We start from the raw sequence: 18,157 nt of genomic DNA, 5'->3' as shown, positions 1-18,157 counted from the left end.
AAAAATCAAAAAAAAAAATTTGGGGGGGGGGTGGGGGGGGTGGGGTGGGGGTATAGTGTGAGGGTGTGGTGGTCATTTGTGAGATGATCTTATAAAAAAAAAAAAAAAAAAAAAAAATTAGGGGGGGGGGGGGGGAGGGGGGGGAGGGGGGGGAGGGCACGGGGGATGGTTTGGGTGAAGTCTATTGTGGTATGTCAGGTAAGAGTAGTTTCATCAAAGTATCAATCAAATCTAATCATAAATAAAGAAGTTATGGCAATTTTAGCAAAATTTAATAATTTGACCTTGAGAGTCAAGGTCATTCAAAGGTCAAAGTAAAATTCAAGTTGCCAGGTACAGTAACCTCATGATAGCATGTAAGTATTTGAAGTTTGAAAGCAATAGCCTTGATACTTCGAGTGGATCGAAACACAAAATTTAACCATATATTAAAAGTTACTAAGTCAAAAAAGGGCCATAATTCCGTAACAATGACAACCAGAGTTATGCAACTTGTCCTTTTACTGTACCCTTATGATAGTTTGTGAGTGTTCCAAGTATGAAAGCAATATCTATGATACTTTAGGGGTAAAGTGACCAAAACATAAATCTTAACCAAATTTTCAATTTTCTAAGTATAAAGGGCCCATAATTCCGTCCAAATGCCAGTCAGAGTTACATAACTTTGCCTGCACCGTCCCCTTATGATAGTTCATAAATCTTGCAAGTATGAAAGCAATAGCTTTGATACTGTAGGAATAAAGTGGACCTAAACACAAAACTTAATCAAATTTTCAATTTTCTAAGTATAAAAAGGGCACATAATTCTGTCAAAATGCCAGTCAGAGTTACATTACTTTGCCTGCACAGTCCCCTTATGATAGTTAGTAAGTGTTGCAAGTATGAAAGCAATAGCTTTGATGCTTAAGGAATAAAATGGACCTAAACACAAAACTTAACCAAAATTGTCAATTTTCTAAGTATAAAAAGGGCACATAATTCTGTCAAAATGCATGCCAGAGTTATCTAACTTTGCCTGCCCAGTCCCCTCATGATAGTAAGTAAGTGTACCAAGTTTGAATGCAATAGCATTGATACTTACTGAGAAAAGTGGAACTAAACGCAAAACTTAACCAAAATTTGCAATTTTTTAAGTACAAAAAGGGCACATAATTCTGTCAAAATGCACGCCAGAGTTATCTAACTTTGCCTGCCTAGTCCCCTCATGATAGTAAGTAAGTGTACCAAGTTTGAATGCAATAGCATTGATACTTTCTGAGAAAAGTGGACCTAAACGCAAAACTTAACCGGACGCCGACGCCAACGCCAACGCCAACGCCAACGCCAACGCCGACGCCAAGGTGATGACAATAGCTCATAATTTTTTTTCAAAAAATAGATGAGCTAAAAAATGACCTGCTGAAACAATTTGCCCGTTTTAGACTATCATCGCACCATCTAGAAATTAAAGTGGGCAGATTCGTAGGTATTGATCGTGATCAGAGACTTTGTTGATTCTGCAATATGAACGTTGTTGAATCTGAGTATCACTTCCTACTTTGTTGTGACAATTATAGACACTTAAGATTGAAATTTATTGGGCACATCTCTTGGCCTACCCTAAATTTATTCCAAACTACTATGACATCGAAAAAAATAAATAAAATATTAGGAATTTGTAAATACCTAAAAGAAGCTATGTTATATATCAACGTTTCGTTACATAAATACATTTTATATATGCATGTATATTATGCTTGAATATTTATATGTGTACTTTGTGGTGTGTGATGATATTACTTAACCGTTCTTTTTGTCTTTGCCATAATTATGTTGTAAATGGCTAAAGGCATGTTTCTATTGCCGATTGCCAATAAACTTTGAAACTTTGATGATGTATAATGTACATGCATCTCTCTGGGTTTTCACACACAAAACAAACAAGAGGGCCTGAAAGGCCCAAGGTATCCCCCGCAACATATGCTTTGTTTGAGGATGGGTGCAAATTGGACGGATGAACATAATGATAGATGGACGGACGGAGGACAATAACACAAAACTAAGACAAAGGAAGACGGACGGATGGACGGACGGACTGACAACGCCAAAACAATATCCCTCCGCCTATGCATATATATACTCATACCAAGTTTAAATGAAATCCGCCAAAGCACTTCCAAGATATGGCTCCGGACACAAAAGTGCCTATAGTAAAAAGCATTTTTTCAAGATACAAAGTGCCATAAGTCTGTTTTTAACAGATGGTGTACAATGCCATTTGGCGTGCATCATCCTCTTATGCATATATATACTCATACCAAGTTTAAATGAAATCCGCCAAAGCACTTCCAAGATATGGCTCCGGACACTAAAAAGCATTTTTTCAAGATACAAAGGGCCATACCAAGTTTAAATGAAATCCACCAAAGAACTTCCAAGATATGGCTCCGGACAAAAAAGTGCCGGACGGACGGACGGACGGACAGCTGGACGGACGGACGGACAACGCCAAAACAATATCCCTCCGCCTCTGGCGGGGGATAAAAACCCTCAACATTTGATTATTTATTGTGTACTGTCCAGCGGGTGATAGTGTTCGTCTAGTGTCTAATTGGCACTCTTTGTATGTGTTCAAACTGTGAAAAGATGTGACAATCACAGAAACAACAAGATGGCGCTGCCAATTAAGTGCGATAATGGATCAAAGGGCATTGACAAAAAATAACAGTTTGTATATATTTTTCGGCGTTTACTCAGATGGTCTCTCACAACAAAAAACTATACAAGTCAAGGTATTATGTTTTACTTCTATCAGTAACGATACGGATACGGTGTGTTTGATTTGACTTTAAAAGAAATATCAAATTGTTGGCGATATAACTGTTTTAAAAATACGAAAGAAACATTTAACCGAAATCAACAGAATTCAATGTTCTCTGCGCTACGCAGTTTGTATAAAAAAAAAAATACTTGCACACTCAATACCTTGACCTTGTACATTGCCGCATAATTTTCGAAATATACATGATGGCTATATTGGAAGCATTTGTAAACGTCGTGTTAACATTAAAACATCAGAAGTGTGTTTCGGATTATAAATTATTAAATTATTATTCTCATTTGGGAATTTAACGGAACATTTATACTTATGGTATAATTGTTTTGAACTGTATATTAATTTGTTACAACGCTTTACGTGTCAAAAAAATGTTTTGATAATATTATGCATTTACAGCACAATTTCCAGGAGGAACACGTTTTTTACATGATGGCATTATGACGCAATAAAACGTTTTTTTAAATTCGCTCATCCAATGAAAGCTGTGTTCCACATTATGCACTGTACTGTACTCTTTACACTTCTGAAAAATGGTGTAGTCATATAGTTCTGTAAATGAAATTCTCAAACATATTTACCGACATAAATGTTTAATATTATTTTTCGTAAGTGATGTTGCAATTATGTTGGATTATTTGATAATTGTGAACATTAGAAAAGCGTTATGTATACAGTTATCGATACGATTCGGTTTATATGCATGAATTGGCGAATCATCGATGTCACCGATATCCACTGCGATCACGGCGAATTGCGGCGAATTGCAGCGAATCACCACAACATTGAGGGGATTTAGCGCGAAGATTATCTTGCTCTCGCGCGACGTCGGAGTGACGAGCCACGTGAAATCGCGGTGATTTTACACCCAAAAAGCAAAATGCCCGCCTTGACTCCGCAAATTAGGCAAAAATCACGGGTCGCGTAGTGTAATCATAACCTCTTCAAGAGTATTAATTTAATTCAGATTTTTTTTTATATTAAATATCATATGGTGAAAACATGAACAAACACACTTTAGTGTTTTTGCTGTGTTAATGATGTATTAAATGGAGTTAAAATAATACATTTAATTTGTTTACCTTTCAATATCTTGCAGTTGCACTTAACATCCTCAGTTCAATGCTATTTCAGTAAACTGTACAGCGTGACAAACATAATAAAGCAGAATATGCATACGAATCTGAGAATACACAGATCCACTAACATATAAATCAAATCATGTTTGTCTCTTTCCATTTTCGAACGATACTCATCTTAAATGCTTTAACTTTGTGAGTAGACTGCACTCCAATTTTTCCAACACCGGTTTCCATGACGCACAGTCACTGTGAAGATTTCTAATAAATATTATTTTGTTGTTTTTTATTTCAAACGTAGTAATTTGCGTTAATTGTCACACGCATTAATTAAATTATTCCATAATAACCATATGATATCCGTTGTTAATTTGAATCTTATTTATCATTTTCGCCGCTAATCGTAAATTTCTCGTCTGCTTGCCGCCATCTTGGACGTGTGTGAAAACAGGGGGTCTCAATCGGGATACATCGACTATCGTCGGTATCCTCCGCTAGCATGAACCAATGATTTTTTTCAAACATAAATAATTGATGTAAAATGCTTGCAGGAATAATATTTAAGGTTTAAGAAGGCATTTTCTTTTTGTTTTAAAGGATTTCTTTGAAAATTATATTTTTTATGATTTTTTTGGCAGCAAAAGGGCCCTCAATCCATTTTAGGGGAAGTGGGTCGCTACCCATAGCAGGGGGAATTTTTGCGGCGTTTTCCCTTTTTGGGGGATTTTTTACTTACTATCTAATTATTACATTTGTACATGTTTGCACTATATTCATTGCTTATTTCATAATTTAGTATGTTTGACAAGATTAAATTAAAATAGAATTGAGATATAATAATGAGTAGCATGAAACAATAATTTTTTTAAACATATGTAATTGATGAAAAATGATTGCAAAAATAATATTTAGGGTCTAATAAAGCATTTTTCTATTCTATTTTCATGATTTTTTTTTTGCAGCAAGGGGTTATGAAATTTAAACAAGAGCACCGCCTTGCGGGTGCAGACCGCTCATCTATTTTCTTTTTAAAGGTGAAGGGACTCTCATTTTCAATCACAAAGGAGGGAGGGGTGGAGTGAAGAGGGGTGTATAGTGTGGGGTTGTGGACATTTATTACATTATCTTCCAAAAATTCGGGGGCGGGGGGGGGGGGGAGAAGAGCGATGGGGGGGGGGGGGGGGGGGGATTTTTTGGGTGCGATGGTTGGACGGTATTTGAAACATAACCGTTTAAAAAAAAAAATTGGGGGGGGGTGGGGTATAATGTGAGGGTGTGGTGGTAATTTGTGAACTGATCTTAAAAAAAAAAAAAAAAATGGGGGGGGGGTGAAAAAAAAAAAAAAAAAAAATAGGGGCGGGGAGGGGGGAGGTGGGGGGGAGGGGGGGGAGGGCACGGGGGACAGTTTGGGTGGAGTCTATTGTGGTATGTCAGGTAAGAGTAGTTTCGTCAAAGTATCAATCAAATCTAATCATAAATAAAGAAGTTATGGCAATTTTAGCAAAATTTAATAATTTTACCTTGAGAGTCAAGGTCATTCAAAGGTCAAGGTAAAATTCAACTTGCCAGGTACAGTAACCTCATGATAGCATGAAAGTATTTGAAGTTTGAAAGCAATAGCCTTGATAGTTTAGAAGTAAAGTGGATTGAAACACAACATTTAACCATGTATTCAAAGTTACTAAGTCAAAAAAGGGCCATCATTCCCTAAAAATGACAAACAGAGTTATGCAACTTGTCCTTTTACTGTCCCCCTATGATAGTCTGTGAGTGTTCCAAGTATGAAAGTAATAGCTATGATACTTTAGGGGTAAAGTGGACCAAAACATAAATCTTAACCAAATTTTCAATTTTCTAAGTATAAAGGGCCCATAATTCCGTCCAAATGCCAGTCAGAGTTACATAACTTTGCCTGCACGGTCCCCTTATGATAGTTAATAAGTGTTGCAAGTATGAAAGCAATAGCTTTGATACTGTAGGAATAAAGTGGACCTAAACACAAAACTTAATCAAATTTTCATTTTTCTAAGTATAAAAAGGGCACATAATTCTGTCAAAATGCCAGTCAGAGTTACATTACTTTGCCTGCACAGTCCCCTTATGAAAGTTAGTAAGTGTTGCAAGTATGAAAGCAATAGCTTTGATGCTTAAGGAATAAAATGGACCTAAACACAAAACTTAACCAAAATTTTCAATTTTCTAAGTATAAAAAGGGCACATAATTCTGTCAAAATGCATGCCAGAGTTATCTAACTTTGCCTGCCCAGTCCCCTCATGATAGTAAGTAAGTGTACCAAGTTTGAATGCAATAGCATTGATACTCACTGAGAAAAGTGGACCTAAACGCAAAACTTAACCAAAATTTTCAATTTTCTAAGTATAAAAAGGGCACATAATTCTGTCAAAATGCACGCCAGAGTTATCTAACTTTGCCTGCCCAGTCCCCTCATGATAGTAAGTAAGTGTACCAAGTTTGAATGCAATAGCATTGATACTTTCTGAGAAAAGTGGACCTAAACGCAAAACTTAACCGGACGCCGACGCCAACGCCGACGCCGACGCCAAGGTGATGACAATAGCTCATAATTTTTTTTCAAAAAATAGATGAGCTAAAAATGTTATTGGATTTTTAGACCAAAACTGGTACTATGAATATGATAATACCATGATGCACTTCACCAAAACATTTATAATTATATTGTTTATTCTTGAAAATGTATTTCCTCTATTCACTAAAAATAACACTTTTGATCAGAAGATTCATATATAATGATGTTTACTTTTATTTTCAAGAAGCATAATGCCTCTTTTTATTTGTATTCAGCCACAAGTTCTTGTCAGCCACTTCAGGGTTATATGTTGCTCTTTTACTAAATGCAAAATAATTCTACACTTTGAGACATTTCATAAAATATTTTTTGTCTTTACAACATTCAAAGGCTAATAAATTTAGATATCAAGTACTTCCATACTAACAGGACCATTCTAGGCGGGCAACCTAGCAACCTTAATTTGTTCATATCTTCCTATCAATCTGTTATATGTGTTATGAATCATTTGTTCGGAGAACATTTAATGTTAGTTATAACTTTTCAATAATTCAATGTTCAAAGTGATATTGTTATTGACCGATAAACCAACATACTCATTAAAAAGGAATATTTTATTAATTATTTGCATTTTATCTCACATGAGTAATATTTGCCTAAATGTTTTTCAAACTAGCTAGCTAGAAATCTATATACAATTGACGACGTTTATCAAAAAAAAAACATTTATGAAATGGAAGTTTAAAAATAAAAACAAGATGTGTTTGTGAAACCCCCTATATGATGTTTGACCTTGTAGGATGACCTTGACCTTGTGAAGGATGACCTTGACCTTTCACCACTCAAAATGTGCAGCTCCATGAGATACACATGCATGCCGAATATCAAGTTGCTATCTTCAATATTGCAAAAGTGTTCATAAAATAAGCTATTTGAGCAACATATATTTGACCTCTGACCTTGAAGGATGACCTTGACCTTTCACCACTCAAAATGTGCAGCTCCATGAGATGCACATGCATGCCAAATATCAAGTTGCTATCTTCAATATTGCAAAAGTATTTATAAAATAAGCGATTTGGGCCACATATATTTGACCTCTGACCTTGAAGGATGACCTTGACCTTGACCTTTCACCACTCAAAATGTGCAGCTCCATGAGATACACATGCATGCCAAATATCAAGTTGCTATCTTCAATATTGCAAAAGTATTCATAAAATGAGCAATTCTGGCCACATATATTTGACCTCTGACCTTGAAGGATGACCTTGACCTTTCACCACTCAAAATGTGCAGCTCCATGAGATGCACATGCATGCCAAATATCAAGTTGCTATCTTCAATATTGCAAAAGTATTTATAAAATAAGCGATTTGGGCCACATATATTTGACCTCTGACCTTGAAGGATGACCTTGACCTTAACCTTTCACCACTCAAAATGTGCAGCTCTATGAGATGCACATGCATGCCAAATATCAAGTTGCTATCTTCAATATTGCAAAAGTATTTATAAAATAAAGCGATTTGGGCCACATATATTTGACCTCTGACCTTGAAGGATGACCTTGACCTTTCACCACTCAAAATGTGCAGCTCCATGAGATGCACATGCATGCCAAATATCAAGTTGCTATCTTCAATATTGCAAAATTATTCATACAATGAGCAATTCTGGCCACATATATTTGACCTCTGACCTTGAAAGATGACCTTGACCTTTCACCACTCAAAATGTGCAGCTCCATGAGATGCACATGCATGCCAAATATCAAGTTGCTATCTTTAATATTGCAAAAGTATTTATAAAATAAGCGATTTGGGCCACATATATTTGACCTCTGACCTTGAAGGATGACCTTGACCTTTCACCACTCAAAATGTGCAGCTCTATGAGATGCACATGCATGCCAAATATCAAGTTGCTATCTTCAGTATTGCAAAAGTATTTATAAAATAAGCGATTTGGGCCACATATATTTGACCTCTGACCTTGAAGGATGACCTTGACCTTGACCTTTCACCACTCAAAATGTGCAGCTCTATGAGATGCACATGCATGCCAAATATCAAGTTGCTATCTTCAATATTGCAAAAGTACTCATAAAATGAGCGATATTGGCCACATATATTTGACCTCTGACCTTGAAGGATGACCTTGACCTTTCACCACTCAAAATGTGCAGCTTCATGAGATACACATGCATGCCAAATATGAAGTTGCTATCTTCAATATAGCAAAAGTTATTGCAAAATGTTAAAGTTGGCGCAAGCACACAGACAGACCAACAGACAGACCAACAGACAGGGCAAAAACAATATGTCCCCCACTACTATAGTGGGGGACATAATAAAAAATGCAAGTTTTATCAGATATTCGTAATCATTTCCAATATAATTGAGTGACTGAGCAATGTGGATGAATGAATATAACGGATGGAACGAACACTTGACTACACTTGAATTATGATTTATTTTTCATTATTTTATGCACTTAAAATTAGCCTTAATGCGTATTTATAAGAATTTATAGACAGTGTCCCTCCCCAAAATCAAGGAATTGCACAGTTACTTGTTATTCATTTGTGTAATGGTTTACAATAATTTTGTGGTAGAATATTTGAGAAAAACATTAGAAACGAAACTTGTCAGTGATCAAATTCTCCATATGGTTATGGAAATTATCGAATGTCGGTTTCCGAAAAACACGTCGCGGTTTCAAAAAATATGATGGTTGTGCCCAAAGATTTTGGTGTTAATGAACATTACTGGTTTATATTTTAATAATTTCGATTCTCATTTGATTAATAGGTGATTTCAAGGCTGATAAACTTGAAATATGCAAGCTATTTTTTCGTTTTGCATATGTCTGTCGATACATCTGTACAATCGGTAATTTCCGTAACCACTTGTTAAATTGTAGCAGACATAAGTTTAAATAAAAATTCTTATGTTTTACACAAATATTCTACCTCTTTCTTGCTAAACACTAATACATGAATGATTTAAAAGTAATATTGCATTGTTTTCAGCCAGGAACACTGTCTATAACCGCGAAAAAAAACATAACAAACTTTTTGATTTACGATATTTACTTTTTAAATAGCTTGCATGCGGCATGGCATTGCATGTTCTGCAAGATAAATATCTCGACTTTATTCATTGGATGATTTCAGACTGTTTCATCAAATCAGAAAATAGCTTTTAAACGTAATTTAGACCCATGTTTAAAAGCGAGATACACTACGCAACCCGTGATTTTTGCCGCGATCCCGCATCACCCCAATCGATGCAACGTGACAAATTTCGGTGATTCCGAGCGACAAGAAAATTTGGGTGATGTCTCGGCAACCGTCGCGCGATGTATCTCCCTGTTACGCAATCAGCGCGAATCACCGCAAATCACCGCGAACCGCCGTGGTTCACCTTTTTAAGAGATTTACATTAAGGGTTACACTACATTACATGTTCATGTAACATATATGTATATACTTACATTATACATTGCAATAATAAATCTTTTGTTGTTGTTGTATGCAATGGGCGTATTAGCTAAAATACTCATGTTCCGACGTGAACGTGATGAAGTAATGTCGGAAGCTTTAACGGCTCCAAATTAATATAACAGCGCAGAAGAATGATCATGCAATAATTATTTAACATAACATGTAAACATTATTTAACTATATGCATTAGCAGAATGTTTATTAAAACTTACAATCAATTATATTCCAGGCCAGAATACACTACCACTGTTCAAATTCCATATTGTTGAAATATACATATGTAGCGTAGCACTGTGTAAATTGAAAGCTGCATAGTGTTTCGTCATTGGTCGGTTATAAATACCTTGTTTCTCTACATGGTATTTGATTTCGACGAAACTAATAATTTTGGTAATTTACAAGAAATATGATATAAGTTTTCCATTTAAACTTTGATCTTACCGTGTGTGTTTATTGACGTTATTAATTATGTTAATACTTATTTTTGCATTTCATTAAGAATTATAACATGTAGCCCTTTTGTTAACAGTGTTTAGCAAAATATTCGCGCCTTAAGACACGGAAAATTGTTTAAGTAACACTTTCATTTAAAGGTTAAATGTAATCGGTAGATTACATCTAATTATTTGGACTAAAATATGCTTTACTTATTTATTTTCTGTTTCAGGCTCCTATACGGATAACTCGTGTTACTCGCGTTACTTTCCGAGCGTTGTACATACATTCACAATGCTTGATAAGCCGGAAATCGGAAATACATTACTGTTCTATTTTTAAGTAAATGTTATTATGACATCGTGCTATATAATTTGTTGTTATTACATCATTGCCTATATATTAAAACCGTTAAACATTGTGTTTGTTTTGCTGAAAAAAAAACACGAGTATATCAACGTAGCACTTAGCGTTCGCAGAGTTCAATAAATTTATGATGATGTATAATGTACATGCATTTCTCTGGGTTTTCACGCCAAAAACAAAAACCCTCAACATTTAATTATTTAGTGTGTACTGTACAGCGGGTGATAGTGTTTGTTCAAGTGTCTAATTGGCACTCTTTGTACGTGTTCAAACTGTGAAAAGATGTGACAATCACAGAAACAACAGGATGGCGCTGCCAATTAAGTGCGATAATGGATCAAAGGGCATTGAAAAAAAAAAATTACAGTTTGGATATATTTTTCGGCGTTTACTCAGATGGTCTCTCACAACAAAAAAACTATACAAGTCAAGGTATTATGTCTTACTTCTATCAGTAACGATACGGATACGGCGTGTTTGATTTGAATGACTTTAAAAGAAATATCAAATTGTTGGCGATATAACTGTTTTAAAAATACCAAAGAAACATTTAACCGAAATCAACAGAATTCAATGTTCTCTGCGCTTACACAGTTTGTATAAAAAAATCAATACTTGCACACTCGTATACCTTGACGTTGTGCATTGCCGCATAATTTTCGCGCTCATTTGTCGGGAAATATACATGACGACTATATTGAAAGCATTTGTAAACGTCGTGTTAACATTAAAACATCGGAAGTGTGTTTCGGATTATAAATTTGTATTCTCATTTGGGAATTTAACGGAACATTTATACTTATGGTATATTTGTTTTGAATTGTATATTAATTTGTTACAACGCTTTACGTGTGAAAAAAATGTTTTGATAATATTATGCATTAATAGCACAATTCCCAGGAGGAAAACGTTTTTTACATGAAGGCGTATGACGCAATAAAACGTTTTTTTTTGTAAGATCGTATTGTATCAATCTAAATTTAAATACGCTCGTCCAATGAAAGCTGTGTCCCACATTATGCGCTGTACTCTTTACACTTCTGAAAAATGGCGTAGTCATATGGTTGTTTTAATGAAATTCTCAAACATATTTACCGACATAAATGTTCAAGATTATTTTTTTGATGTTGGATTATCGGATAATTGTGAACATTAGAAGCGTTATGTACATGTATAAAGTTATCGATACGATTCGGTTTCTATGCATGAATTGGCGAGTCATCGTTGTCACTGCGATCACGGCGAATTGCGGCGAATGGCAGCGAATCACCACAACATTGAGGGGATTTAGCGCGAAGATTATCTTGCTCTCGCGCGACGTCGGAGTGACGAGTCACGTGAAATCGCGGTGATTTTCCACCCAAAAAGCAAAATGCCCGCCTTGACTTAGCAAATTAGGCAAAAATCACGGGTCGCGTAGTGTAATTAAGCACCACTTTTTATACACTGTCAAATTGTGACATAACGAGTTGCCTCCCTTGTTGGTTCATGCTATATAGAGATATGAGGATAGCAGCAATAAATTGTATTCGGCAACATTTGTGAACAATACGTTAGTCAGTTGTTGTTCGGCGACGACTCGGACAAGCTTGATCAGCACTCGTACGACATTATTGCTAAATGACATTGTAATCTTATTGGCTTTATTGGAAAAATTTAGTTATTTTTGGGGAAATTTTGGTCAGATTTTTGGGAAAAAAAGTAAATTTAAAGCAATTGGGAAGCAGCCGAATATTGGCGGTAATTTTGGGCAAAAAAAATCACTGAGCTGATAAACAGATGGCCGTAAAACAGTGACCGTTGTTTCGCGTTGAGTTCTTTCTTGCAAAACGCATGACCTATCTTTTTTATTGTTTAAATCATTGCGGCTTGGAATGCTCTTTAAGAAAAGGTATGTTTATATGGGTCTCTATTTGCGAAAGTTTGACTTTATTTTTTGTTAAAGTTATTGCTTTTATATTGAATTTGTGTAGAAAATCTTTTAGTATATTGTGACCTTTAGAAATTCACGGTCTTGCAATTCTCACGCTTCACCGGTTATCTATTGTAGTGTTTTTACGGTTAGCTCTTTGTGGGGTTCGTCAACAACTACAGCAATTACTTGCAACGGCACTAAATACGATACTCACGTTGGCATCGACTGGAATGCTCGTCAGGATGGCACCAATCGTCCTCGTCGTCTTCGAGGGAACTCGTCGGCTATACTCGTCGGTTGCACGTCACAAAATGGCACTATACATGTACTTCTGGGAATACACCTCCAGGCAAATACGTACTTAAACACACAGTCACCGGCTTACATACACATATACTTCTGGGAATACACCTCCAGGGAAATGCCTGTCATTTACACAATCACAGGCAACTCACAGACTCACATACACAGTCACAGTCTCACTTATATCTTCTGGGAATGGCCTTCCAGGGAAATACGTGTTGAACACACATAAAATACAATATAATACAATATACTACAATATAACCTATACTCAGGCTCACAATTACTCACTCAGGCTCACAATTACTCCAAGCAATACTCAACTTGGGAAAAGACGTCCACTCGCATCAATCACCCGTGCACAAGAGAGCGTACTATCTCGTGCTGCCCAGCATGCACTATACCGATTTGTCGCTGGTTCCCAATCACGAGGTATGTGCGCATTTTGTAGACCGGGCACCGGCACAACACTCCTCCCACTTTTCTCCTTTTGGGACGACGCCACACAGCGAAGGAATCATACCGGCGCAACCGATGAAGTAATAGTGCCCCTTTCGTAAGCACCTTGACCTAACACCTCAAAGTTAGGTCTGCATGCCGGCCTCTCTCTTGGCGCAACGCCTGCCATAGACCACAACTAAAGTTAATGCATCTCCATTAAATGACCATTTGTGTTTAGAACCTTCGCACAAATATGAACGCATATGAGCCATAATCTTTGTTAATAAAGAGTTAAAAATAAAAGTTCACAATAAGGTCCGGTAACTCTTGCTCCTTTTCTTGTCTGCACAATAATTGGACAAGTGTACCCACCTTCCAACCTATTTTCACAAATTTTAAGAAATAAAATAACTTATCCAATAAAATCATAAAATATCATACAAATACATACCCTCGCAGCCCAAATGAGAAGGCCTACGCCCTCTGCATGTGACTGCATAATATACAATAAAAATCCGCTTGGTTATATTAAAATAAAAATCACAAGAAACGTAACCTTCTAAGGCACTACAAATGCGTTTAAATAATATCTCAGTGACAAAAAGGTTAAAAATATAAGAATAAAAATAATCATATTTTTGTCCAAATAATACATATAATTGCTTTTAATTTTATACAGAGAACGTATTTTCTTTTAATTTTATACAGAGAACGTATTTTGCAACATAATCATTGACATTATATGGAGGAAAAGACAATTAAAATAAAACTATTGTACCCACTACATTCCTCCCACTTTTGTCCTCTTGGGCCGCCGCCATACGGTCGCACCCAAGGCAGAAGAGACAGAGACTCAAATGGGACCATGATCCCCCTCCCGCAGGCACAGGAGTGCCAGCGCATAGCGGGGGTACATACAGACCGCTGCATTCTAGCGGTTAGTGACCAATATGTTTCTTGCATAAGAAAATTTCCATCACATTAGTTAATTAAAAAAAACAGTATTGTCGGCTATCGTCCGACAATTGCTTAATCAAGAAAAAAACATTCTTGTTGGCTTTCGTCCAACAAGTACAGTCACTTATGTATTAGAATGTGGTGATCACACTGAGAAATAATGTACTTTACAAAAATAAAAACAAAATAAAAGTGTACATGCACCGGGAAACAACTCCGGCAAATCAAAAAATTAAAATGACGCTACGAGACAGTTGCCGTCAAGCACGGTCACACACAAATTTAAAAAGACGTGCAAATATTGTTTAAAAGAACAACTCCGGGAAATACCACTTCCGGCCAACAGTATTGAGTGTGACAGTGGTCGTCAAGCACTGTCACCTATAAAAAACAAACTCATTCGACAAAATTCTACGACATTGCTCGGTATATGGTTGGTACAAAATAAATTCATTTATAGAAAATTACGGAAATAAATGACATGATACAGCAATGACGAAGTGATTGAAGTTAGATCGACTCACAAATCTTAACATGGAAGGAAAAAAGGTGACGGAGGTGCCAAGACTTGGATATTGCAGGGGAAACCGGGTTCCTATTCACCATCTGCGTAGTTACCACATCCGATGGTGCGGTGTGACAGTGGTCGTCCGACAATGTCACACCTGACCATAAGGAAAAAACAACAGACTTCACGGGAAATAATCAAACACATCCGTGACTGTGAAAAGCACTTCTTAGCGCGGTAATACAAAAATTACAGGAAGTTAAGCGCGGACTGCACAAGATAATTTGGGACGACACTTTATGCCTATTCATTAAACCCCCATTTCGCAGAGCACTGCTCAGATTAATTTCAACAATATTGCAATAAAAGACTGGGCTTAAACTGAGACAATAGGACATATATATTCAAAACAATCTAATCAAACTAATCAAAATGTTTAAGAGAACTATTACTTTTATACACCGGGTACTTCATGTAATATTCATAACAACAACTTTTACTACTACTACTACTACTACTACTACTACTTCTGCTACTACTACTACTACCACTACTACTACTACTACTACTACTACTACCACTACTACTACTACCACTACTACTACTACTACTACTACTACTACTACTACTACTACTTCTGCTGCTTTTAGTGTTACTACTAGAGATACTCCGCGTACACCGTAATACGTTATCAACACCGCGAATAGAATGTGACTGCAACTTTACTGTATTTTTTAAAATTGGGGGTCTTTTGTATTTTGCATTGTTTTCCTAGTTTTACTAACAATTAACCTCGCCATTTACAATTTTAGGCGGTACAGATTTTGGAAGTTAGACGCTCTGGTGGTCGCCAACCTAATTTCCACCGCTGGGACCGCTCCCAGCGGCGAGAACTAGAGGGTCGCCACCCTTTGGAACCACGCCTAACAAGTCTTCGAAAACCACCTTCCCAGCTGTCATCTGGGGTAACTCGGCATCCGCATGCGCCGCCCCCACGGCGGTCACACGCGGCAACTTCTGTCGCCCGTCTGACAGGTACTGACCTTCCGGTGGCCGGAGTAGTTTCAGCAGCTTTTCGTTGGGCTATTTTGGCCCCCACCTGGTCGGCCCTGTCGGTCGCCATGCTTTTAGCCGCCTCCGCAGACTGAACCGCAACGCGCTGCACGCGAAATTCATCATCGCACACAGGATCTCCATGGTCTCCTTCAGTGCTCTCGCCAATGACCATCCTTGGATCACTGACGACATCTGGCACTGTTGGCAGCACCAAGGGAACTGCATCGTGCACGTCCTTGGCATGCTGCACCTTCATGCAGAACTGGGAAACCGGACCTAGCTGGTTTACATGATCCACTTCCGGTTGGCCCAACTGCTTAGTCGTCGCAGCTACCACAACGGGCTCCTTCTCCTTATGGTTGGGCAAGGACATGGCATGAAAATGTCCCCAGTTGGAACCATATCTGCCGCGATACGATCCCTCAGGGCGGACTTTTGAACTTTGGTTCCGATGCCCACGTGCACCTCCGCCACCCGCACCCGCAGGATACATAACCTGGCGTTGGTCGTCGTACCACCGGTTCCGGACCTTCCCTGGGTAGGGGCACTCCACAGGGTATTCGGCATAGCCTTTTTTATTTCGAAACGGCTTACCCGGTTGTCGGACAAAGGGATCAACGGCCGAACTTCCAAAAGAGTTTGACAATCTCTCCACAGCATCAAGCAACTTCTCGACCACCTGGGTCAATTTGTCGACCGCCGACACACTGACCTCATCCGCAGTGGGTGCTTTCTTCACCTCTTGAACCCACCTTGACTCTTCTTGCTCAGTCGCCTGGGTATACCTCGGAGCCGCGGCGCAAGCCGACTGAACATGGCTATATATCTTCAGCATGTTTATCGCATCTCCCATAGATGTTGGTAACTGCAGACTAACATGCTTGCCGGCCTCCTCGTCAATCAAACCGTGACAAAACTTCGTCACTGCCTGTTCAGCGGCGTATGCATAGGGCAGATCACGAAACGCCGCTGTTGCCAGCTTCAGCGCCCGATCTGACCAATTGTCTAGGGACTCGCCTAATTCCTGATGGGAAACGTGGAAACGGCCCTGCGCGGTGGCGGTAAGCTCCCTGGCGCCAAAACGCTCCTGCAGTCGCTGCATTAGCTCTGCGTAAGGCACCGTCCCTCTCCCTTCGGAAAGCAACGCATAGAAATTGACCGCCTTTCCTGTCAAACACCAACCAAGGCAATCGGCGCATTCTGCGTCAGACCAATCTTGCACCCTTGCGTAGCGCTCAAACTTGCTCTGAAAAACAAACCAATTGCTCTGCCCATCATATAGCAGGCTCTTAGGCAATTTTGTCAGAACATCCCGATCTTTCTGTGTCGGGGGAATACTTGGGCCAGGAGGGTTGCTTGGTCCGGGCAAATAATTGAAAACCGGTGCATTGCTGGGTATGGGAATAGTGATGGTAGACGGAATTGGGACAGGTAGACCATTCGGGGCACGAGGGCCCTTTGAGGCACGATGGGATCCCGTAGGCCCATTGTCCCTACTCTGGGGCAAACCTAACAAAGGGGGCGGGGCGGGGACGCTTGATGCGACATTAAACGGTTTCGGTATGCTTGTCATCATATTGTCCGGCTGTAACAACAGACGCTTTGGGAGCAAAGGCTTTGCAATCTGGGGAAGAAAATCGTCCCATTGAGCTACGTCCGCCTCAAGAGCCGAAATTTGGGCTTCGAGTTGGGCCCTCTCGCGATCCTGACTTACCGAGTCCTTCTCAAGCACAGACATATCTATCCACCTTTCGTGTGGGTCGATGGGCCTATTTGCGATTGACCGCCCCATTCCACCCTCCCCAACATGTTCCGCCCCATCCCCATACCCCAGGGCTTCTCTAAATAATGCGGGGTTAGTACTAAAATCCAACTCGGTCATGTCACCAAAGGTCAGCGGCCGCCCTATAATTGCCTCTAAAGTATCTGGTAACAAATTTCCCGTATTTTCCCGTATCAAAACAATGGCCTGTGCCAGTTGTCTGCCCACACCCAGAATATTGCATAATCTAGTGGGAGTGTCGTAGTTCACTCGAATTTTTCTGGGGGCTACCAGTAAAAATGGTGGGGTATATCCACTTCCCATATCCATTGTTAATTTAGAACTTTACAAGTAAATATAAAAAAGTTAAATTAATAAACAACCTAAAAAAAAAATGGGCCGAGAAATTCTGAAATAAAAACTTTTGTATCTACTGGTAGACAATTAAAATTGAATTGCCCAA

The 18,157-nt window shown here is 38.4% G+C and overlaps 2 protein-coding genes across 17 annotated transcripts in view; both read right to left on the bottom strand.

The window, feature by feature from the left end:
• The window catches only part of LOC127837992 (zinc finger protein 729-like), a 462,677-nt gene that overhangs the window by 286,023 nt on the left and 158,497 nt on the right, over positions 1 to 18,157 (bottom strand). The gene's annotated exons all lie outside the window — the stretch shown is intronic.
• LOC127837994 (uncharacterized) overlaps positions 1 to 18,157 on the bottom strand; it is a 90,446-nt gene that overhangs the window by 70,784 nt on the left and 1,505 nt on the right. Inside the window, exon 1 of one of the 5 annotated variants that reach the window (XM_052365474.1) lies at positions 12,882 to 18,117. The exons of the other annotated variants lie outside the window; for them this stretch is intronic. Coding sequence (XP_052221434.1) covers positions 15,685 to 18,024 — 2,340 coding nt within the window. The 5' untranslated portion in view covers positions 18,025 to 18,117 and the 3' untranslated portion in view covers positions 12,882 to 15,684. Of the gene's footprint in view, positions 1 to 12,881; positions 18,118 to 18,157 lie in introns of those variants that run through there. 5 annotated transcript variants of the gene reach the window in all.

Source organism: Dreissena polymorpha, chromosome 7 (genome assembly GCF_020536995.1).
Source record: "Dreissena polymorpha isolate Duluth1 chromosome 7, UMN_Dpol_1.0, whole genome shotgun sequence".
In the NCBI taxonomy this organism is placed as follows: domain Eukaryota; kingdom Metazoa; phylum Mollusca; class Bivalvia; order Myida; family Dreissenidae; genus Dreissena; species Dreissena polymorpha.
The sequence above is the reverse complement of the archived record's forward strand: the minus strand, read 5'-3'. Positions and strand labels throughout refer to the sequence as shown.